We start from the raw sequence: 24711 nt of genomic DNA, 5'->3' as shown, positions 1-24711 counted from the left end.
GAAATAAGAACCACAAATTAAGAGAACCAGAAAGTGTATACAGTGGCAAATACATCGTAGATTGAACAAAATCTTGGTTTCATCTTCCCCCCCCCCCCCCACCCACCTCTATAAATAAAAATACGGGCCTATGAACTAATCTGGTACTACAGACAAAAGAAAAGCTATTGGTTGACAGAATAATTATCATAAAACGGGTAATTACAAATGACGCAGCTGTTGCAAGAGCCAGAAATATATTCCAACAACGTATCTTATTGTAGCATTATATTAAAAAAAAATTATAGCTTGATATAAACTTGTTTCCTATAATAATTTGATGGTTACAGAGCTTAGTTTACAATTGGAATTTTAATCACGACTAATCACAATAAAAGCATCGTTCCATAATATACAATTAAAACAATGTCCATATTCTTTTATTCGCATTTATTCTGCATTATCTTCGATCACGATACGTAAAGTGGTGAAGATGGAGAAAGTATTGGACAGATACTGAAATATTATCAACTTATTAATCATAATGTTATTCTTAATTAATTCATTCGTAACAATTAAAGAGATTGCAGCTATATCTTCGTTTTATGACAATTTGATTAAGAGAAAGACCTATACACGCACACGCACAATGTTCTAACTCTTCAATGCACACCCTAAATTCCTCAATATAGAAACATGAAATCTGGAGGATATGCTTCTTCCACAGTACAAACCACTCACTAAAAAGCGATTGTTTCAAGATCATGTCCTAAGGGAATGGAACGAGGTGAAATGTGTTTTTACGGACTCTTCGATATCTCCTAGGTCGAATGAGGCGTAATTCAAAATTTCGCCTTACTCAACAGATGTCGGTTATAGGACTGTACTTTTTCACTTACAACATTCCTCTCTAACACACAGATGCCATTTAAAAATCTGTAAAAGTGTTTCAACGGTTTTTAAAAAATTCACCCCTAAGCAGGTAGAAAGGACGCAAAAGAAAAGAATGATATATCTTTCCCGGTAGAGTACGTTTCTCTGGTGGTCCCCTAATAGATTTTTTTGCAAGGTAATCAATATCTTTGCAAAAATAAAGCTAAGACACTAAAAGACGTTAAATAAAAAAAAAAGAAAAGAGAACAAGAAAAAAGAAGTGAAAAAAGAGAGAAAGGAAGAGATACCACTAGGTAGAGAAAAATAATCCTTTACAAAATATCAGTCTAATATTAGTCACCCTGACCTACTGACCGCCTGTGCGTTGCTCGTGTTTCCGTGATCGTCAAAGACTCGCTGGTTACCACGACCAAGTGCGTACGCGCTCGTATACTTCAACGACTCCAATAGTCGTCAGCAATTGATCGACAATGCGTGTTGTCCCTAAATGTATGGATAAACTGGTGTTTCAATTATCATTCTGTACTTCAGAATCAGTCGTCTTAGGAACCTTTAGCAATATTCGACAACTTCTAAGAATATTTCACTGCATTAAATAGATTATCGTGTAACTGAAAATTTGTGTAAATTGTTTGCGTTACAAACGACGCCGACTCTACATTGACCGCAAAAGTTTGAAATTTATATATTGAAAAAAGGATTATTTTTCACTTTTACGTGCATTCGCTCCTTTCTCTTTTTATTTGCACGTCAGTTTCATTTTTTTCTCAATTTTAAGGCATACCTTACTCGATTTGGATAGTTACAAGAAGAAAATACAGAGATAGCTGTATTTTTGGGATGCTGCTTGTGTATATGTATATAGTATGTACACTTGCTTGTGTTTTGTTTAAGTGAAAATGGCACGGTACTGCGCGAGGGATTGAAGTTACCAACAAAATGTTTTAACATCCGTTGTCTGGTTTAAAGCGAGACATCGTATGGTGGAAAAAGTTTTTTTGTAGATCGAGTAGGGTGCAAGAACAACTTAATTTCTTTAGATAAAACCATACATTTTGTCATACATTAATCGAACCATTTTGGCATTCCCTACGAAAAGGTAACAATCTATTTATGTCGAAAAACTATCAGTTTAGCAGATATTATAACTTTAATTTGTCAAATATGTCTGGGTGTTTAGTTCCAGTAGTACATTATAAAGTTATACGTTGCTTTATGTTATTTTATGATATGGATTTATAATTTTATAATCTATGATATAATCTATGATATTATTTATAATGGGTAATTTATATGATTTGCTACTAAGTAGAAAATCATTTTTCCCTTTCTTTTTTTTTCTTTTATAAATTGGAATAATACGCATGTGTAACTAATAATATGTACAAAATGGAGCTAGTTTGAAATTGCTGCAATTCCTTCCAATCGATATTTGGTCCTTACCGAACAAAAGTAACGCAAAGAAAGCTCTGGTATTATGCAACTCACAGAGAGAGTTATTGGTTCCTGACATTCCAGCATAGTCAATAGATTTTTTTGCATTTCTAACTTCTGCTTGTACCATATTATGTCGTATGCGCTCCGTGAGACATTTATGCTCTAAGGCATAGGAAGGATTAATGGTATTTAAAGAAACATAACTTACAGATTATACACGGAAAGAGGTAGTAATATGAAATGAGAGAAACGAAACGAAACAGGCAATTATTTCTGAAATCACATACAGCATCTCGTCGCAGCAACAACAAGCAGTTATAATTTACAATACATCGTTGTTCATTTACCTTTTTAACGTCTGCATCGTCAATCGCTAGCAATTATGAAAGCAATATTCGCTTGTTAAATATCTTTTTGCACATCGAAACGTTTCATAAATATAATCAGAGTTTCGTCAATAAAAGTGGTCATATTACTACCTCTTTCCTTACACCTAAACAATAGAACCTGATTTACCATATCTTTCATGTAATCGGCTGACCACGCGTATACATAAATCTCCGTAAGTACAGTGAGGCATACAGTTACGAACTGTATTTTCACCATTGGCGGTACATCCTAGACGTAAGCTATTTAGTGAATTCGTCGTACAAAATATTACAAGCTTCACTTACCACGAGCAATATAATACCACATAAAGTTAGAGCAGACGTGCTTACTCCTATAGCGTAAAGCACTATGAAACGAAAATTATTCACCACTTCTTTTGCGTATCTAGAAAAAAAGAACTCGCGATAAACATGAACGCTCCGTTTCGTCCACGCGTCGTAAAACCTCACTCTTACCTTCTCAAATGTAATTGTTTCTCAACGCAAACGATCAGCGTACGAACGTCTGCAGTCCTTTTTAATTCCATGGCCAAACACTGGAATCTCGCGGCGGTGAACCAAAATAGAAGCGATCCAAACATGCTTAGGCATATATGTGCAACGCATTGATAGCTGAGGATAGACTGCTGCATGTATATGATAACGTACACTGGCGTATAATTAACGCGAAATGGGTATTCCGCTTCGCTTGGGAAAGATAGCGGCAAGATTGCAGGTCCTATCGAAAAAGCAGTCGCAGCCAGGTATATGCACATAATAGAACTTGCATAAAAGACGCTGCATCGCGCGATATGTTTGGAAAAAATTTCCCTTTCGTATTCTCGCGCTTGTTTAACGCAGATTATCATTTCCTCGACTACATGCTGTAACCCGTTGTTAAAGCGCGTATCTTTTCCAATCAAACGTAAGGTAGAAGCGAATAAAAACTTACTTGCAGAGAATCGTGATTGATCAAGCAGATAATAGACTGAACTATAGTTTGACTCACACCTAAAAATAGGCAGATGCATTCGGAAACAATGATTATATCGTCTAGGTGCAGATAAATCGAATATAGCAGAGGCAGAAGAAGCATGCAAGCGCTAATAACGCTACTGATCTGCAAAATTTTGTGAACCAGAATTCGCGTTCCGCTGCTATTGATAGGAAGCGGCCAACAGAAAGTCAAAGCTACGCTAAACCAAATGATGTCGATCACTTTCTCCGGCGTCATTCGTTTCGACATGATTTCAGGAGACTGCGTACTTTGTACGAACGAAATAGAGTTTAATAAAGTTCAACAGAAGAATATTCGTTCAGTTCAAAACATTGCTACGTCGCGTCGAAGACAACTGGCCGTTTGTGGACGTTTGAATCCGTATGAAATTTTATCTTGTATACACGAGCAATTTAATAAATCATATGTGGCGTTACACTTGCGGACAGGTTGTTGATTTCGCTGCTGGTTTCTTGCATTGCTGGTTGATTCAACGATGACAATTATTGTTTGCATTATACATGAAGGCCGGTTGCGGTAAGGGTCAAACAGGTGCAGAGGGAGGCGATCTCACGCAACAGAGTTAGCGTTCGTGGATATGACGTGTAATAAAACGGCCTGGAACTGGTAGGAAATCACATATTTCTGGATGCGATAAGTTAGATATTCAGTTAGTTATAGGAGAGCTTACTCGCGCCGCTTACAAAAGGCGATACTTATGAAATAGCTGAGGAGATAGAGAACGTAATAATTTATAGGATTTTTAGCGATCCGTGTTTCTTCCAAGACTGCCATACTCCGTTACGCCGTCATTTATGTGTCAGACATACGGATATTTCGAGTTTATCTAGACGTTTAGTCTTATTTATATTAATCTTATATTTGAAAGGCCTATTGTGAAACTGACTATAATGAAACCGAGTAGAACTAAATGCACGTAAGAATCGCAAAAATTTATGAAAAGATTGAAATAGCGATATACATACATGTAGAGATAAAATACGTAAACTGTGTTCTAAGTGCAAGTTCGAGGTGAACAATCGGAACCAACTACGAAGAGTTCGTTGTTCGTTAATATTGTAGAAAAAGTGTTGTCGCCGTGATTGCGTACCGCGAAGATGAAACCATTGATCGGAGAATCGTCCGATATGGACTTGGATTTTTGATAGGAAATAGCAGGGGCGGTGCACTGCTGAGCCAAATTTTTCAGACAGATGCAGTCTAACGGTAAGAACCGATCCATCGCAAATTGTTCCAAAGTTAAATAGCACTAAACTACCCGATCCTTCGTCAAAAATGGATCGTCTCTAACATGCGAAAATGTTTCGAGACACAAATTGTTGTTGCTCTGAAGAGTATTCCTCGCAAGTTCACACTGTCCGTTACAATAACGCAGTGCACTTTGAGTCAAGATGGTTCGTGTAAGTGCAACGAATTTTATACACTATTTAACATGACATTTAGTGTCCGTTATAGTTCCAGAATGATAACATTTTATAATCGAATGATTAATTTTAAAAATAGGCAGATTTTACGGAGCCTTTGGTCAACGACCGTAGCGAATAATGCAGGAGAGAACGAACACCGAGGGAGAAATCAATGACATTTCAAGATCAAGAAGATCATCTGGAACGGTTAAATAACAACTACTCCTTTTTTTATCGATGAGAGTTCTTAATGACGAAAAGATGGAAAACATACGACATTCCGGTGTATTATTCATTCAGAAATGATTAGTTTTATTCTTATTTCTGTTTCATTAGTCAATCAAACTATAGATAATAGGATATTGGACAAGTCAAAGGTGAATTTTTCTTTTTAATATTAAATCATCTATTCGCTAACAAGAAAACTACATACGCGTGACACGTTAATTTTGATAAAATTGATTTTATTTACAGATTCGTAATCTCAAACGATCATCTACATTTAGCTGCGTAATCTTCCAATAGAAGGTGTAAATTCTTTCTCATCTAATACGTGATCGCAAACTTTCGGACAGTAACCCGCATCGCGTCTCGAAAAAATTACGTGTAATTAAAGTTTTATCTATTCTAAAATAATTTTAATGCGGAAATCGCGTTCTGTTTTATTGGTAGAAGCTGTTAAAACAGGACGGACGGATGCTACAGAGCGCATGCACGGTTGGTGGGGCTAGCCACGCACGCAAACACGTAAACTCGTGCAATCCTGCTGCAAATCGATCGACTTCTCACTTGTTTCGAGAGTGTAGTGCGTAGTACACTCTGAAAATTGAATCGTAGGACACGACTTCGACTACGAGAATAGAAAATAATTCCAAAATCGATCGACATGACGAAGGATTGGGAAACGGTGGCCACGATGGCTTGCATGAAAGGCCTGCTGATGCTGTTCAACTGTATTTTATGGGTAAGAGGCTGTTTCTTTTGCTGTAATCCACCCTTGACACGTAGACTCGAGAAAACCTTGGAATACCTTTCACCCAACTGTTGCACGATATATTATCGTTTCGATGTCACAGCGTTATTCGAACGTCTTTCCCCATTCAACTCATCCTTACCCCATTCTTTTATCGTCCGTTATTATTACGTAGAAAGGACGTAGAAAGTAAGTTCGAAAGATGATGCAACAGTTTGAAAGTTGTTCGAGTCATTAGGGCACATGGTGATTTTTTCTGCGAACAAGAACATTTCAAAGAGAGTTTACCGATGTTTCGTGGAGATCTGGGACAAGTTTATGAGAAATTATCAATAAAAATTGAAAATCGATAGGCAAGGATACTTTGCGATAGTTTGAAATTGTTCGACAACGACTGAAAGTATCGGGGCTGTTAAAGATAAAATTACGTTTTATTAGCGTAACAGGAAAAGAGTGTATTCAACGAGTTTAGTATTTACACGATCAAGTTGGCATTTTAGTATAGAATTTGCTTACTCGGTTAAATTTAATATCGTTGAATATTTGTTATTTAGTTGGAAAAATAAACAAAATTTACTGCTTGGCACCAGCGAGATATCATTTGGTTTGTTATCGGTGTGTATACGTTATTCGTGCTATCAGCATCCTGTTCTTACGTAGATGAACGTTATCGTCAACCTTATCGTAAGCTTTTTCCCTGACAAATCGTTAATCGTACAACATCTGCTCGAATTAAGCTAAATTAAATGAAACCCATTATTTTATTAAAAATAACAGTTACTATATAAGTAGAAAATAAAATATTTGTACATTGTACCAGTAATAATTGTATTATTTGGCGTTCTAATAATTAATTACTACAATCGTTACTTCAGAGAAAGATAGCAATTTGAATTACAACTCGACTGGACAAGATCCTCTATCTATCGTATAGTGCCATCTTTATCCATTTGGTTTGATAGTACACATAAGTAAAATTTACGTAAATCATTTGTGTAAATCACTTAGGTATTTGGCATATTGCTACTGTGCATCGGAATTTGGATGCGAATTCAACTTCACGATTACATGGACGTAAGCCCTGAGAACAGCAGGGCAGCTTTATTGGCATTGGCTTGTCTGGGCGGTATTTTAACTTTGACAGCGACGCTCGCTTGCTGTTGCACAACTCGCGGCCATCCAGCCCTCTTATTCCTGGTAAGCGAATTATACTTACTTGCTATTTTGCTATTTACGGGAAATCTCTGTCACCTTTACCTCCACAAGTTGTGCCACTAATTGCATTTCAAACCGTATGAATAAATTTCTTGATTTCTACCGAACGCGTATCATCGATTCGATTAGAAAATCCGTTGTCCTTAAATACGTTGACTTGTTAAATCTATAATTAATCTATAATTACAGAATGGAATTTCACTTTACAAGCTATTTACTAAAAGATTTTGTTTGCAGTACGGCGCATTCTTAGCTATCGTTGCGTTACTGGAACTTGCGGCTGGTGCATCGATTTATGCTTACCGTACCAATTTAAATGAAAAATTCGACCACGATCTCAATCAAACAATGTCCGTCTATAGGCACGACGAGACCAAGACCATCCACATCGACACTATGCAGTCTACAGTAAGCGAACGTATATTCACTATTTACGAATGCAAAATAGCTACAGAACAAATTATTTCTCTTTAATTCTTTATTTTATTCAATATTACTCTCTTACGCTACGTAATTTATATTTATCGATACTTAAATTACCTACTTAATTTCATTATGTGACATATTATTTTACATAATAGGCATTCTTACAAAAATGCATCGTAGAAAACGGTAATTACCTACTATTTGTGTTGCCAGAGGTGTTTAAGTACACAGCTATCTGTGGTACTGATACAACTATTAGAAGCTAATGTACCATTCGTTCGATCAAATCAAGCCTAAAACGTATATCACTTCTTTTGAAGAACAAATTCTATAATTTTAATATTACGTACTATTTAGCAATGGTAGCTAGCGTACTTTTCCTTAACCATTAAAAGCAACGGAGATATTTCGAGTAGTAAAATCCCTTACTAATGTATGAGAAACGTGGGAGCCATACGAAACACCGAGACAGCCGCCAAGAGATTGGTATATTGTATAGCAAAATAAAGAAAATTATGCGTATAAAAAAGTACACTTACTAAGAGACTCGTGTGGGCGGCAATATGAATCGCTAAAGGTACAGCGCTCGTTTTATCCTCGTGCTATTCAGAACTGAACCGAACGAAATAAACGGTATTTGGGCAGTGAAAGCTCGTAAGTGTAAGTTCTTTTAGACGCGGCAACAGGAAACAGGATCCGACACCTTCGTTTCTTCAAGGAATTGAACGATGAACAATTCGTCTGCACCTCGACGATCCATATTGCCGGCTCCACCATAAACAGACTGAATCGTTGCATAAGTGGCGGACTCTGATTTTAGTTGCAGTGCTGCGGTAACAGAGGTTTCACAGATTGGTCCGATATGTCTCCACCGATGGAAATTCCACTGTCTTGCTGCAAAGTGGCAGAAGATGTGTGTAATATTAATGACGTAAACGATATTTATACTCAGGTAAGATAAAAATGAAAGCGATATAGTAATAAGCGAAAGTTGTATAAAGGGGAAGAATCTAGAAATAACGATTTAGAAATACAAATTACGTTGAGAAAGATTTTGTTCGCGTGCCACTTCGAACAACGCAACCTTGTTGTGACAAAGATATTTACGGACATACTTTGTTTCTTATCACTCGTCTTACATTGTCGGACAAAGTAAAAGAGTGCAAAAGTAACGCATCTACACGCAAGCATATTATATTATTCTATAACGAAACATTCCATCAGACACGTAGTACGTAATATATACATACGTACAAGGATTCAGGCGCGTTTCTTATAATTTTAAGCTAATCATAGAAAAGACAAGTTGTTCGAAGCAAAAAGTTACAATAATTCAAATGAAAATTTTCAGGGCTGCTACACTCGTGTGTTACGACTGATAAACGGCAACATCGGCTTGGTCGCTGGAATAGCAGTCGGCGTAGCATTCTTTCCGCTTATAGGGGTCTTCTTAGCCTGTTGCTTAGCTAGCAACATTAATAAAGTCAAGTACGAGCAGGTTGCTTAGAATTTGCGCCGGTTGCAGAAAAGCTCGTCGTGTCGGTAAGAAAAATGCACAACGTTCGAAAGTTGTACAATTACAATTTGTAACAAATAGGCAAATACGAATCTCTCTTCCGTTTTTTACGACAACTGCTTTCGACACGTTCCATCTTACGCACACCGTTTGAGCTTCTCGCTCCAAGCGCGAACATGTATCTTGCTATTACTTCTTACGCTTATAAATACAGATACGTTGAAATTCTCAGCGATTCGAATGAAAAGTTCAACGTGGATCTGCACACTACGTAAAACGTGTTAAAGAGTTACACGTTCGATATTTTTCTCAGAATTTAATCATACCCATTCTTCGAAGAAACGGACAATTGATAATTTTTTACATATTACAAGCGTCTACATGTTATTATTATCCGTATATGTTGTAAGAACTTTTTAAATATCTTTATTGTCATGTTGGATTCTCATAAAATTCTTATAAGAACATGTTAAATAGTTACTGCGTGCTGTGCATAGTTGCACAAGAAAGAAAACACAATCGTAGGAGAAGACCGGAATGAAGAATATCAAATACGATAAAATATGCGCGTTTGCATGAAGAAAGAATTCACATTTCATGAAAAACAGATCCACGATTATCGAGGTTAATTAAAGAAAAAGATACGAGTTCTTCGATGCGTCTAATTAGCGCAAATTTGATTGTTTTTTTTTAATTAAGTCGATGAAAGGAACAAGTCGATAACTGCGTCTGATTGATGATCCTAATGTTTCGTTATGCAGTTAATCGCATAATAAATTGCCCATTCAGTCTTGCAACGATAAGAGCGCACAGAAAAACATACATAATTCTATAAAATAAACTGAAATATAATCCGACTAGATGGAACAGATCTTATTAATTGTTTAGATCATTGTGTTGAAAAATATTCTATCTAATAAAGCAGAGTAGACAATTCCAGGAAAACCTCAAATACGCTAGCACTTTCGAACAATGTAATTTAAAGGTATTTATATAAGGTAAATGAAACTACATGCATGTATGAAATATCGTGTAAGTATATATCTTTTCAAGAGTATATTTTATGGATATACCTGCATAATCTATACGCTCTTTTGTTATCATCGATAGTACCCCTACTTTTCCCTATTGTTTTATCATTTTGAGTATAACTAATGAATTCATTTATCAAGTATCTTTAACCTTTAAATTAAGGAAATACAAATATAAAAAGCATAAACTAACGTTTGTAGCTCGGTACAGTTTAAAGTTCAGAAATTGTCAGAAAATACTTCGGAATATATTTCATTCGGCGCTAATATTGAACACGTTTGAAGACTAGAACGCAAAGTAACGTCCGTTTGATAAGTACAATTACGATCCGAAACATCAGTGTACCATAATGATCGATCGACGAATACGTATAACCAGATATAACTGGCAAGAGAAAATTCCGTTAATTACAGTAATACGCGAAAGGCTTGAAGATACAACTTCAAATTCTATTTTTGTTATTAAACAAGACTCATGTTTACACTAATTTTTACCAACTTTTCTTTAGCTTTATACGTCACAGTGTTTATATTTTTAATAAAACCAAACATACTATTTACTACTATCAGTTTAGCGGTACTATTTAATAATAATATTTAGAGATTTAACGTAATTACTTTGTTCTGCTTGCGATAGTTGTTAGCTTACTTGTTAGTTGCGCGTAACAACTACGTCTAAAATGTTACATCGTTTGGCTAAAATTTCATTATTAATGGTTGATGATTTCCTAAATATAAAACAGGTGACGCGATTGCCTTGTGATGTATGTATGTATGTATGTATGTATGTTTGTATGTATGTATATGTGTATGCATGTATACGCATATATGTTGGTATATATCTATCTTATAGCGAACATTTACCTCATAACGGTGCTACATTGTACCGCGAGACACGCGATCATAATTTTACCGTAATTCTATCAGACGAATTATTACCTGTTTCACATGGTATCTCCTTTCGATTACGATGGTATATTATCTTACAGCATTATATTTGTTCGGGATTTGAAGTGGCCACCAGTTTATGATTTGGACAGCACATCTCCCTTTTTTGAGAAAGTCAAATTTCGATTTGCCTTTCCCAAAAATGGGAGATGTGCTGTCCGAGCCATAAACTGACGACTCCAAATCCCAAACAATATCTTCACGTTAGAGAGGAAACAAACAAATAACTTATTTTTCGATAATTGTGATTTTCCCATCTTATACAGATATATATACGCATGTACGTGTATACGGATAAAAATATGTTTGAAAAATACTTTTATCATTTTGTATTTTTTCCGTTATCTTTTTTATTTCACTCCGTTCCGATTAATATTTCAGAAAATGGCAGAAACAGTTTTTTTCAGAGATACATCGATCTTTCTTGTTTTTACAACTTCGCGACATGTGTAATGTATATTTTTATGCGCATATAAATACATATATAAGTTGTTGCAGAGAATTATTATTCTTGAGAGCTATATTGTACGTCATTTACGTCTATACAATATTTAATGGAGAAATTAAGATCGTTCGATTATATGTCACACACATACCCACACACACACACAAATACACACATACACACTATAAACATATGTGAAAAACATTCTGTTTTCTAACATTCCATCTCGTTACATAGATTATAGACTATATTTCTAGATGGTCCTGGGAAACTCCTGTTAAGCGTTAGGTAAACTACCGTGGAGTTTTAGTCGGTAAGTCCGACACTACCCCGCTGCTTCCCAGAAGTACGGTGGGGTGTCCATGACGATTTCCCCACGTAAAAAAAAAGAAAACAAGAAAAAGAAAAGAAAAAAGGAAAAGAAAGAACTATATTTCTAGATATACATATGCACGTAGTACATTGATCTATATTTAGTCACATAAGAAAATAAGAAGACAAATTTTATCATCAATTTTATCATTTTGCTTTTTTGTTAAAAGGACACGACTATGTTTTACGTGCTTTAAAAACAGCTTACTATAGTTTTATCTTTACAGTGTTCGTATTCGTATTCGTATTCGTATGTAATTAAACAAAATTCCATGTACGTAGTATACAGATGTTTCTCGTCTAAATGTTTCCGTCTCCTAAAATTTTAAACAAGTTTAGACTAATATATTAAAGAAACGAATTGTTAACCGAACAAAAGTGATTGTCAATTGTACATTGTTCAATTATACGCATACGATAAGACTTATTTGATGTATTGTTTTACAGAAATTTGAAAAATTATTTACGTTAATATACGATATACCGTGCGTTTTAAAATGTGCAAGAAATTTGATATACATAAATCCTCTGTTTCTGCACAGGCGCTATCTAAAGCTCAAATTAAACGAACATCGTCGCTCACAAATAGACACAAACAGATTTCACATATAGATAAACTATTAAATCTTATAAATAACAAAAAAACAAAATATACATGTATTTATTATATTCGTATTATATTCAAATATTTCAAAATATATATACATGTACATATTATAATATATGTATAATTATATTTCAATATAATAAATATAGTATTTCAATATATTTAACCCGTCGTCTTTAACCCTTTCGCTTCGAGCGCCGCATATAGGCGGCGACCACGCGACGACTCCTGAGTCCGGCACCCTGTATATCCGGCATCCAAATGATGCATATACAAGTGCTATCTGTAGTGAACAATATATTTTTTCGTTATCATTTTGATTTCATTGACGTGTTGGATTAATCATTTCTTAAAGTTACTCATTGTTGAAATCACGCAATATATTTCAAACATCCAAACGATCGTATACTGTTTCATGCTAAAAAATCTATTAAATCCATTGACAGTGAAACGGTATTTCATATACGGTTTTTACAAGAATTATTATATTATATATATATATATTATATTATATTATATATATATATTATATTATATATATATATATATATATATATATATATATATATATATATATATATATGTAGTACCGTAAATATAATATTATATTGATGATTTATTTACGATGAATGAATTTTACAGATGTTGATTAATCACAATAACTTATTATGATCTAGACAACGCAAGCGTTAATTTGTAACTCTCGTCACAACGGATCCAACGCTCGCTCTCTCTCTCTTTCTCTCTCTCACGCGGACCACACTCTCACTTCTTGATTTGCGTTCTCTGACTCCTCAAAATGGTATTGCCCGCCCTTCAATCTTCTTTGTCTTCTCTCGGAGATGACCCCCCACTACGCTCGGATCACGCCACCGTTCGCGCCTATGATAACATATGCACCTTCCGTGTGTATGTGGAAAAAAACGGACCGAAGGCGAATCGACGTTTCTGGAACTATACGCTGGTCGCTACATTGTATGCATTTCGCCGGTCCTATACGACGATCTGTCTGCGGCAATGCATTATACTATCCCGGTATCTTTTGTCCACGATACTACATATATACTATAATGGCTCACTCTACTGACTCATTCGCTCGCCGTTTGAATTAAATGATCTTTTTCATTTGTCTTGCATCACAATTTTTTGGCCCTCACAACGTTTTATAACAGCGTTGACAATATACAGACAAAAGATATAGTCTTTGTTTTTGATACGCCAATGTCACGTATCATTGTTGCTTTGTTGTTGTATCATGTTGCTTTTCATTAAAATAAATATACCATTACTAGGTGCCCTTTTTAACATACCGATCCGTATCCTTATAATTTTTTAGAATCTTCAAGCTCAAAATGTCGCTTCAAAATAGAAAACGAAGAGCAATTTGAGAAACACTATCACGCTATGAGTGTGAAAATTGCGACGTGGGGCTATGTGTCGTACCGTGTTTTAAAATATATTACACTCGATTGTATTATTAATTATTAAAGTAGATTATTAAAGTTAAAGTATATGCATCGTATCTTTAAGGAAAATTATAACTTAATTATCAAAGACTTCGTTCCAATGTGCTTCCGTAGAAAGAACAGCATTGCAGTGCTGTATCGTTTAGGCGTAATTCGCGTCAAACTATATCGTACAGAGAAACAGCCCCGTAACAGAGAAACAAAATACAACTGTACCTAAGAGGTTAAGAACACTAGGCGGAATGCCGTCTAAGCGTTCTAAAATTTGTCTCGTACGTTTCATCGGTCGAAATCAATGTAGAAATATAAACTGCATTCATTGTTCGCCTTTTAGAATATACATGACATTATTATTTTAGGTTGATTATTAATTTAGGTTTTAGGTTAGAATATCACACGTATAAGTAAGAATGCAATGAAATTCAAAAGAAGAGTAATCTTAAAAAAACAATCCCTAAAAGTATCTATTTTATAGAAAAAGACGATAAAAAGTTTTCTAATATTTAAAGTATAAATTCGATAGAAAATTTCGAATTTAACGAACAAACCAATAGTAAGGAACTTGATTAATTTTCTTAACTAATTTCACTTGTCTTTCAATCCTTCGATATTTCCTATCAAGTCGAACCCATTCCCATTATTTCGACTCTTATTAAATTCAAGCAAAACCGTTCTATTCTCTGATAAAGTATCGAAACTTTGTCAAAAACTTCTGCTCCTTTCTTTCAAGCTGATTGATAAAAGTAGGCAAATTTCTCTAACGGAGAACCTGGATCAAATTCATTTTACGCTTGGACGTCCGACATTTTATGGTTAGAGGGTCGACACAATCAGTAATTACGGAGGTTAAATTACAGAGAAGCCCTTTGCTCCAGGACGGAATTATTTAAGTGAAAGGAATCGAACGTAACGATCAAGTTACGGTCTCTTTTGTTTACTTTACTTCCTCACACTTAAATAATACAATTAAAAATAAAATTAGTAAGGTTAATAGAATGATTAATTCACTTCATAAAATTGATACTGATTTCGAAAGAAAAATCATATTGTTATCAGTTCGCGGTAATAGCGCTCTTGTTGGAAATAATCACTCATGCAGCAAATAACCGCGATCAGTTGAATGAAACAGAAACAGAGCATAGAACAGACAGGCAGGCTACAAATATTAAACGACATGGCAATATCTAACATCTATCCGTCGATCAGTCGGGTTTAATTAAATCATGTTTTCAGCAATGGGCGTATTATGTTTCAAAGAAGCGAAGTGAGGTTATCGTATTGTCAAGTAGAATTAAGATAAAATCCTACTAATCTTCCTACAAACTTCTATTCTATATATTATACAAAACATTTTGAAATCTGCACTTTGTAATGCTAACGAGACACGATTATCGTAATTAATAATCACTGATTATATCGGTAAAATTTGAAACGCATCTTAAAACATATATAAAAATTATGAGATACTTACTAGAATTATACATTTCGCAAAAGTCACTAAAGTATATAAACAGTCAAACATTCAGTATATTAATAAGCCACAATATACATACATCGATCGTGGAACCATCTTTACCACTAATTGTACGTTTAAAACTATTGTTCACGCTGTCCACTATTTTTCACTTACCGCTGATCAAGGCATCGTAGCAACGTTCACTATATTGTGGCCATATTCAGTATTTAAATTAATATACAGAAAGAGAATAGCAATAAAATCAAATAAAGAGAATAGGAAAGTTCCCATAAAATTATGAAATAAAAAGAAAGTAAAAACAAGTGCTTTCCTATCTTACTTCGTATAATCGCGAATCGTAAAAGTTTGTTTTTGCCAAAAACTACAATTTCAAACTTTCGATAAGAAGCGGTTAAGGCGATAAAAGTTAAGGCGTGAAAAATTAAGATGATAAAAATTCACGCGTTGAAAAGTACCGACAACTAATAAAGTTGAGAACACAGGATCGCAGTCTTGCCAATAAAACAAGTCGCTTTACCCATTCTACCTTATCCATAAGACGTGGTCGCGCCGATGATACCGACCGATATCTTACGATTACAATACGAATATGTCTAATAATTGTTCGTCCTAACGTACAATTAAACGCCTTTTATATCGTTTAATATCGTAAGATAAACTTCAAGAAATGCAATGACAACTTTTTAAGCTTTTGAGAATTGAGAAAGATATTTTACTCGAAAAGAGCTACAAGATAAAAAGCTATGTCATCTTTACTCATACAGAAATCAATGAAACTATTTAATGAAGCTAGCTGCGATCGTGATTAAATATTCAAATATTTATATTTTATTCATACGCGTACTTATATCTGTATGAAAATATTTGTCTTCATTCATGATCGTTCGTAATTAATTAATCAATTATTTACATTACACAGCATTATTCATGCTGATAAAAATCGCAATGTGCAAGAAGATCTATCCTGAACTAGTAAATAAAACACACAGAAAGAAAATACGTACTATCACTCACGGGTATAATAAATACCCGCGGTCACTTTGTCCGTAAAAAATTCTACGTGATATAACCAGTCGCCCATGTCGATTTGGATCTTTCGCCCTACGACATGATTGAGCGACTGGAAGGACAAAAAAGCATGCGACTCACAGTTACACACGAAGAACGATGTCGACGATGTTGATGTACTTCAGAAGAAACCATCATGAAGGCTGTCATCCTGGAAGAATTATCAAACCTTACAATGAAAGTACAGGTTCTGTAATATCTGTAACAAAAGATGGAACAATATATAACAATATATATATACAATATTTTATACTTTATAATTATTACGTTATAAGCAAATATAATAAATACAATAATACGTCGCGAACAACGGAAGTTGACAGTCGCGACAAGTCGTAAACAAGTCGATCGTATCGAATCAACAAATTTCCGAATATTATAAAACATGTATCTTTACATTGAACATTAACGAATACTCTGAATGCAATTAGAACTGATTTTACTATGATTATACTGCGTGTTGCCGAATTAATTATTATCCATTTACCACAGACAGTACGCTATATTATATCAAGAATACAAAAACATAAATATTAAAATCATAACAAGAATACGAAAGAAAATGTAGTATTTTCTACTATTATCAAATACGTATATGAATATTTCATAATACTATATCATACACATAATAATACACATAATAATATATACATAATAATATATCAAATTGAATGTCCGCCATTATAGGTTCAAATGCTTCGCGTATAATATGACTTCATTCTAATAAAACATGGCGCGCTTCCACTGACAGTTAAACAAAGCTGCGCAATACGAAAAAAACGAGATGCGCAGAGCCTGTTCAAACCTGTCTGTGATAATGTACTTTCTCGAATGTAGTGAAACCTATCGAAAAAGTTGAAATAACAATTTGTCATAGTCGATTTACGAGTAACGAAGCAAAATGAAAATGTAATTTGAATTTCTTATTCAAATGAAACAAAAGCCAGAAAAGGAAACGTATGCATACGTTTGCCTTCTTTAAAATAAATGAAATATTACCACGTTTCGACGAACAATTATCACATTTATCATCGATCGCTGCGATGGCGCCGTCTTGACTTTCATCTCGTTTTTTCGAATTTCGCAGTATCCCTCTATTAATGCTCCGAAGTTTCCCTCGCAACCAAGCAATAATCTGCACAAAAGAGGAAATATTAAAATAGAATGAAACAATCAAGGTTAAATTGCATCTTGAAAGCTTGATATTCGAGCGACCGGTACATGACAAAAAAAAAGAAAAAAAAAGAAAAAGGAGACGCTCGAAGAAAAAAAGATAATCAAATACTAGAGTACGAGGAATTTTAGTAAATTATCGAATAACAATGTACCTTAGTTAAACGAAGTTTACAGTAGCGTGTGTTTCCGTGATGGAAGGACGATTATGAAAGCATTTGCTACGCAATAAAATAATCAACACCTATCGCGGAGTGACACTAAAACACGTCTAATCGCTTCCACTTTCGACATTAGACTGACCCCCCGGCTGCACCATTGTTTACTTAGGTAATTTCAATTGGTAAGGAGTGGGGAGGGGAGGCCCTCTGGCAGGTCAAACGTATATATACATATACTTGGGCGACAAGAGTCGTTATATTCCTGGAAAGGATATATCTTCGATAGTGAGGGTATTATGTTTCAAATAAAGAAATAATACGTTAAACTGATTGTGAAACGCGAAGATGCGCGTAGAAAGTAAACACGTAAGTAAAGTAAGCGTAAGCTAATATAATCTACATGAACAAAATTTATGAATTCGAAACCTGGATATCAACCTGGCGTGTCATAATGTAATTTGATTAAATAAAATTTGTTGAAAAATGGAAAAGATAATAAACGGATAATAAATAAAATGAACAGAGATTGTCGGTTAGGTTTGTTACCAAGTTCACAATCGATGACTTTCCTATTATAATTATCTACTTAGAATTAATTAATTCTTATGGTTTTTAGAGGTCAGAATTGTATTTATATTCTCATAATGCTAATTTCCATAGTAATTCCATAGTGAGCATAAGTAAGTCTACAACTAATCTATTTACTTATTTAACGCTATAGACTATAGACAATGTGAAATGTAATATAGGATGCGTGTTCTCTCTGCTGTGATGTACATATGTATATCTATATCTGCATTTTCAACTCGAGTTAACTGTAGATGTTTTTGCTATCTTCTTCTATCTGAGAACATGTAGCTGTATTGGCAGTAAGACGCTTCGATCACTGCGATTGGTCCATTTGAGGAATAAAGTTCCATCACACGAGTATATCAACGGATTCTGTATAGTTGTGTGAGTAAGCAAAAGGAAGAAGGGAATAAGGAAAAAAGCTTAGGAGGATCAGTTAGTTCTCGACAGTCTGCTTATTTAGATCGTTTTTTCGTTGTGCATAAATTTGTGATAAAAGTTCTTATTTCGCTTCATAATGGATATAACTAAGAAAACGCGGGAAAATGCTGTGGAAGAGTGCCAGTTGATGACCAGATTGTTGGAAATGTTGCAAGAAACGAAACATGAATTGATGCCAGAAAATGGACAACGCCGCTTAACTGCTTGAGAAATCATTCGTGGTGAAAAGCAACGCGTGAAAGATGCTGAAATTGTTTCTTGGCCGTTTTCCACGAGATTGTTACGAGGTGGAATTAATGCCGATGCTCGAAACAGTCGGTCGTTTGATCGGATTGCGATTGATTTTTTGGAACAACTCGCGGATATGCATTCGCCTTATTCAATGATTCAAAAGTAGCGAGAAGCGCATGCGCAAAATATGACGGTTATGAAATCAGATATGGACATCGTACCGGCGTCGTTAAGTCGGTTGATAATCACCGGCTTTTCTTTGGTGGTGCATCCAAGAACAAATGAAAGGAAGAATTTCTACATAAGTTGAACAAGATCCTCGAGGGTATCACTGATATCTGTCTGTATCCAAGTGTACATGACAAAACGTTGAATCGTGGATTCATATTCGTCGAGTTCAAAGATCATAGAGCAGCCGCGATGACAAGACGAAAGTTTAAAAATATCGTGGACACGAACGCCAAAGATGTACTCGATATAACCTCGATGCATACAACCGTTTTACAAAATTTCATTAGAGAAAAGTTTAGCGTTACTTCTTACTCTGACCGTTTGCGCGCAGCGAATGAGCTCACTTTTATGTATAAAGTAAGTGTATACGATCACATTTATTTATATTTGTTTCTATTTCCCGAACATATTTTTTTCATTTTCTGCTTATCTATTGTCTGTTTCTCGCATTATCTTAGATAACTATTGTTAGACAAACCCATATTCTGTCCGAATATCACGGAGAATCAATGCCAACGATGCAAAACGCTATGGTTGTTGCATGGACAAAGACTATCAACTGATAGCTTTTACGTTCCAGGATTTTGGTGAGTATACTTGCGAATAACGACGTTCGATGGAATGGAATGGAATGGAATGGAATGGAATGGAATGGAATGGAATGAATGGAATGGAATGGAATGGAATGGAATGGAATGGAATGGAATGGAATGGAATGGAATGGAATGGAATGGAATGGAATGGAATGGAATGGAATGGAATGGAATGGAATGGAATGGAATGGAATGGAATGGAATGGAATGGAATGGAATGGAATGGAATGGAATGGAATGGAATGGAATGGAATGGAATGGAATGGAATGGAATGGAATGGAATGGAATGGAATGGAATGGAATGGAATGGAATGGAATGGAATGGAATGGAATGGAATGGAATGGAATGGAATGGAATGGAATGGAATGGAATGGAATGGAATGGAATGGAATGGAATGGAATGGAATGGAATGGAATGGAATGGAATGGAATGGAATGGAATGGAATGGAATGGAATGGAATGGAATGGAATGGAATGGAATGGAATGGAATGGAATGGAATGGAATGGAATGGAATGGAATGGAATGGAATGGAATGGAATGGAATGGAATGGAATGGAATGGAATGGAATGGAATGGAATGGAATGGAATGGAATGGAATGGAATGGAATGGAATGGAATGGAATGGAATGGAATGGAATGGAATGGAATGGAATGGAATGGAATGGAATGGAATGGAATGGAATGGAATGGAATGGAATGGAATGGAATGGAATGGAATGGAATGGAATGGAATGGAATGGAATGGAATGGAACAATATGATAAATACAATGGAATAAGGAACAACAACAAATTGGGAACAACAGAAAGCAACAGCAACGGTGAACTTTCTTTCTTTCTTTCTGGGAATGGAACACAACAGAACAGCAAATCAGCAACAGCAACGCAACAGCAACAGCACAAACAAAGCAACAGCAGCAACAGCAACAGCAACAGCAACAGCAACAGCCAAAAGCAAGCAAAACGGCCAGCAAAATACAGCAACAGCAACGAAAGCAAACAGCAAATAACAACAGCAACAGCAAACAACAACAGCAACAACAATATAATAACAATAATAATAACAATAACAACAAACAGTAGCGCGACGTGGACTTCGACGGAAGACTTTTATTGCGCCTTGTCGCATCTCCTTTTAACCGTGTATTCGCGCAAAGGAAATATCGTGGTCTTTGTCCACTGCCAATCAGCGCTGTAATCAGTCATACTCTTTTTTAAATTCCCAAACAAATGATGGCCACGTTAAACAAGCGAGAGAGAGAGGGGGGGGGGAGTTAAACAGGCAGGATGCATCTTGTGGATTAATATTAAAGAAACACATGTAGATGACAGATTCTCGAAGCCACAGGTTTCATACATGCACATAGAAGCGGAGTTGCATTCGATCACGTTTTTTTGTAGAAACTTCAATTTTTCAAAGTTACGCGTACAAAGAAATAAAGGTTCGATCTATTCGCGAAGTGATAACGTTGCAACTTTGTAGCCAAATACAGAAATTTCAATGTTATACGAACGCGCAAGCCTTTAGAAAAAATAAGAAAACTCTTTCGATCGCGTGAACGCCAACGGGCAAAATTTATTTAAACCTTGGATGTTTTATCAAGCCACGAATACTGCAAAAAAAGGGCACACTATATAAAAGGGCACGGAAAACACGTTGTTAAAGAAACGATGTACATGGCAACAAATAAACGTGCCGAAAACACACTGAAGCGCATCGCGAGCTCTTTTGATGGATTGCCACGCAAGATTGATCTATTCCATCTACGGAAGGCCCGGCAAAATAAATGGAAAAGAAGTTAGAAGATTTAAATGAAAAACTTTCGAGGATAGCAACAGAATCGATTCACCAGGCAGTTTCTATTTGGTGCTAGAAATCGTTTCGAACACCTAACCTAATTTTTAAGATTCGAGCAACTTTAAGGCGAAAAAGCGATACAAATGGGAAAATAAAATTACATTGTGGCGGTAAAGTTCGTGCGTTTTCGGATGTTGGTGTTAATACAAGCTGAAATTTTTGGAGATTGAAATTGGCAAGAGTAATAGAAAAGAATAGCAATGAAATTAATAATAAAATTATCTCGCAATCATCCTTCCGAAGAGATAATATAATACATTACGCATATTTGGATTAAAATATTTGTCGGAGATGGAAGGACAGCAGGATTTCCGTCGAGAATGCTGGGGAAAACTCCCAGTACCATAGTCAAGATTTTTATGTTTAAGCAATAAAAATAAGAAAATAACTTTTAATGTTCCAACCTGGCGTTATGACGATGGGTTCGGGCTTAAGGTGACATAACGGGTCACTAGATGTAGCTACGGTCACGGGAGGGACGTGTACCTGACACAGGTACGGAATGATTATATGACTCTCGTTAGAAACAAGGATTGACCCGGGAAGTGGAGACAGGAATATATAAGGACAGTTTCATTTGGATTGGGAGAGAGAGCTTTGTTAGTTAGTCGTTGTACGAGTTGCGGACTGAGTTATCGAGAAGTTACCCGACCCGATTATTACACTGATACTTGCCATCTCGTGGACATTCGTTAACAAATCTGAAGCCATTGTCACTAGCTTCGGGAGTACCTAATCGCCGTGACTAACCGCACTTTTTGTAACAACCACCTTATCGTAATAAATCGCATTCGTGTCGTACCGCATCCATGGCTAATTCCCAAGAAGATACATCGACCGTCCACAATCTTACACCCGATGAGACTCCGACATATTTACAGGTACGCACGTAGTCAGTGAGTGCTTAAAAATTCGTAAGAATATCCTTCAAATGGATTAAATACGTATGTAACGTATCGCGCTTTTATCTCGTTTGTGGAAAGAATGCATGTATCCAATTTATTTCACATTATCTCTCATTTATAAGGGAAATCTGGCCCATCGGTTCGTCTTTTTCTCATTCACGTTCTATAAAGTATGAAAGTTCCCAAGTCGAAAATTATGTACACTACGTTGAGGAAAAGATAAGTTGCAGAGAGCTGTCGATAGTCACGGGTAAACGAAGAGGGTACTGTATAGGTGCATGGTCTTTTGATGGATCGTCTGGTGCGATTTGCGATCCAGTGGATCGGATCAAGAGCGGAAAGGGCCGCCAAGGCTAAGTGTAAGAGAGGAGGGTGGCTAAAGGAAGATGATAGAAGGAGTAGAGGGCGTACACTTTCAAACGAACGTCTGTCTCCAGGGGGGTGGGGTGGGGTGGGGAGGGGGGTTACAGGTGGTTGTTACTGGAAGAAAGAAAGAAAGAGAGAGAGAGAAAGGAATGCGTCGAAGAAGGTGGCTGAATGAAAACGGTACGACGAAAAAAGCTGCTGGGGAAAACCGCGCACGAAATGCACGCAATTTCATTACCGACAGAGCTTCGTCGAACCTAACTCGAACAACGAAGTACAAAATGCACGCGTCAACTCGTGGAGCGTTTCATCCCTTTCACCGTTTATATCGCACGCGAACGCTCGATATCGTTGTTCCACGAATGAATTTGCTCTCATACAAAACGAAAAGTAAATTACCGTGTAACCTGCAATGGACATGGAGTAGCGCGATACCAAGTATCTCTCGAACTACTGATTGCGGAACGATTCTCGAACAATCATCGGCCGATATTCGTGTGAAGCGTGCGCTAAACAACAGTCACACAGAATCTCCTCGGATCAATTGCACGATCAACGACTTATCAACGAGACGCGCAGAGTGGATCGTTACGGACAAGACAATTCGGACGAGCGACAAATTATCGATCGGTTATTAGATACGATCGATAATTATTAACGCGAATCAACGTTCGATATAGAAATGTAGATGGTGCTGCAAATTGTAAAATAAAGAGGGTTCGTCGTCGTTGAGGGTACTAGGAGCAACCTCTTTTGACAATTATAAGAATTAATCGAGGACAGGTGTGGACAGACGAATGCAAAAAGGAAAAATATTTCTCGCCAGTTGTAACGAAGACACGAGGAATTATACGATACGAACGAGCCGGTACGGTCGAACGAAATTAAAATCATTGCGGCCCAATGGGCCAAACGATGTAAACCGTGCTAGCACGAGGATACCGAGGATGCCAGAATTTAACCGCGCGCGCCACCCCGTAGATGAGAGCAGCGTTCGATGGTAGGATGCAGAATGGGTGGGCAGAAGGGGATGAGGCGAGGTTTTGCAAGCTCGTGGCGCCACTTGCGTGGCCTCCCCAACGTTTGAAAGGGGTGAAGGGTCGTGGGGGCGGAGGGTTGGTTGCAAGCCTCGATTCTAGGCTTCAGTCAGTCGTGCGAGGAGCGGGACTCGCTAGGGTGGAAGGCTCGTTGCGACCGTTCTGGTCACCCTTGCCTCGGGACAGACTCCACCTGTTTATCATTCCGTCGCGTAAACCAACAATAGACGCACCGTGTGAAACGCGAAACGTGGGCAGAAATGTCGCCGACGTCGATCAAGAGAAAGAATCGCGGGCTGATCGAACGATACACGAGATAATCGTCGTTGAAAAGGGGTGGATGGAGTGCCGGCAGCCTAACCAGTGATTTCGGCGTGATAAGCAGCTTAATTGATCAGGTGCGATATATATCGAGAGCACTTAACTGTGATATGCGCTCTCTCCCCTCCTCCACCCTCCCTCCCTCCCTCACATCCTCTCATTGTCTCTCTCTCT

General features: G+C 36.4%; 4 protein-coding genes across 6 annotated transcripts in view; 2 read left to right on the top strand and 2 right to left on the bottom strand.

Annotated features, from left to right (window-relative positions):
* The window catches only part of LOC117237812 (radial spoke head 10 homolog B-like), a 44624-nt gene that overhangs the window by 19291 nt on the left and 622 nt on the right, over positions 1-24711 (bottom strand). Inside the window, exons 1-3 of one of the 3 annotated variants that reach the window (XM_033502169.1) lie at positions 17975-18106; positions 17646-17781; positions 16728-16845 (exon numbers count right to left, since the gene is read on the bottom strand). The gene's annotated coding sequence lies outside the window, so the exon portion shown is untranslated. Of the gene's footprint in view, positions 1-16727; positions 16846-17645; positions 17782-17974; positions 18107-24711 lie in introns of those variants that run through there. The other 2 variants (XM_033502170.1, XM_033502171.1) reach the window with 2 other exon arrangements.
* On the bottom strand, positions 129-4443 carry LOC117237826. The gene is given in 6 exon segments (XM_033502189.1): positions 129-495; positions 2317-2472; positions 2827-2942; positions 2945-3084; positions 3156-3562; positions 3631-4443. Coding segments are annotated over 6 exon segments (1179 nt in total). The 5' UTR covers positions 3925-4443; the 3' UTR covers positions 129-429.
* LOC117237818 (tetraspanin-7-like) lies at positions 5842-10751 on the top strand. The gene is made up of 5 exons (XM_033502178.1): positions 5842-6066; positions 7084-7272; positions 7528-7698; positions 8537-8668; positions 9068-10751. The coding sequence occupies exons 1-5, from the start codon at positions 5989-5991 to the stop codon at positions 9221-9223; spliced, it is 726 nt and encodes a 241-aa protein (XP_033358069.1). The 5' UTR covers positions 5842-5988; the 3' UTR covers positions 9224-10751.
* The window catches only part of LOC117237807, a 75086-nt gene continuing 74689 nt past the window's right edge, over positions 24315-24711 (top strand). Inside the window, exon 1 of the mRNA XM_033502160.1 lies at positions 24315-24614. The gene's annotated coding sequence lies outside the window, so the exon portion shown is untranslated. The remainder of the gene's footprint in view (positions 24615-24711) is intronic.

Source organism: Bombus vosnesenskii, unplaced genomic scaffold, assembly GCF_011952255.1.
Source record: "Bombus vosnesenskii isolate JDL3184/JDL3185 unplaced genomic scaffold, Bvos_JDL3184-5_v1.1 scf7180000013403, whole genome shotgun sequence".
Classification (NCBI taxonomy): domain Eukaryota; kingdom Metazoa; phylum Arthropoda; class Insecta; order Hymenoptera; family Apidae; genus Bombus; species Bombus vosnesenskii.
This window is presented reverse-complemented; position numbering and strand designations above follow the sequence as displayed.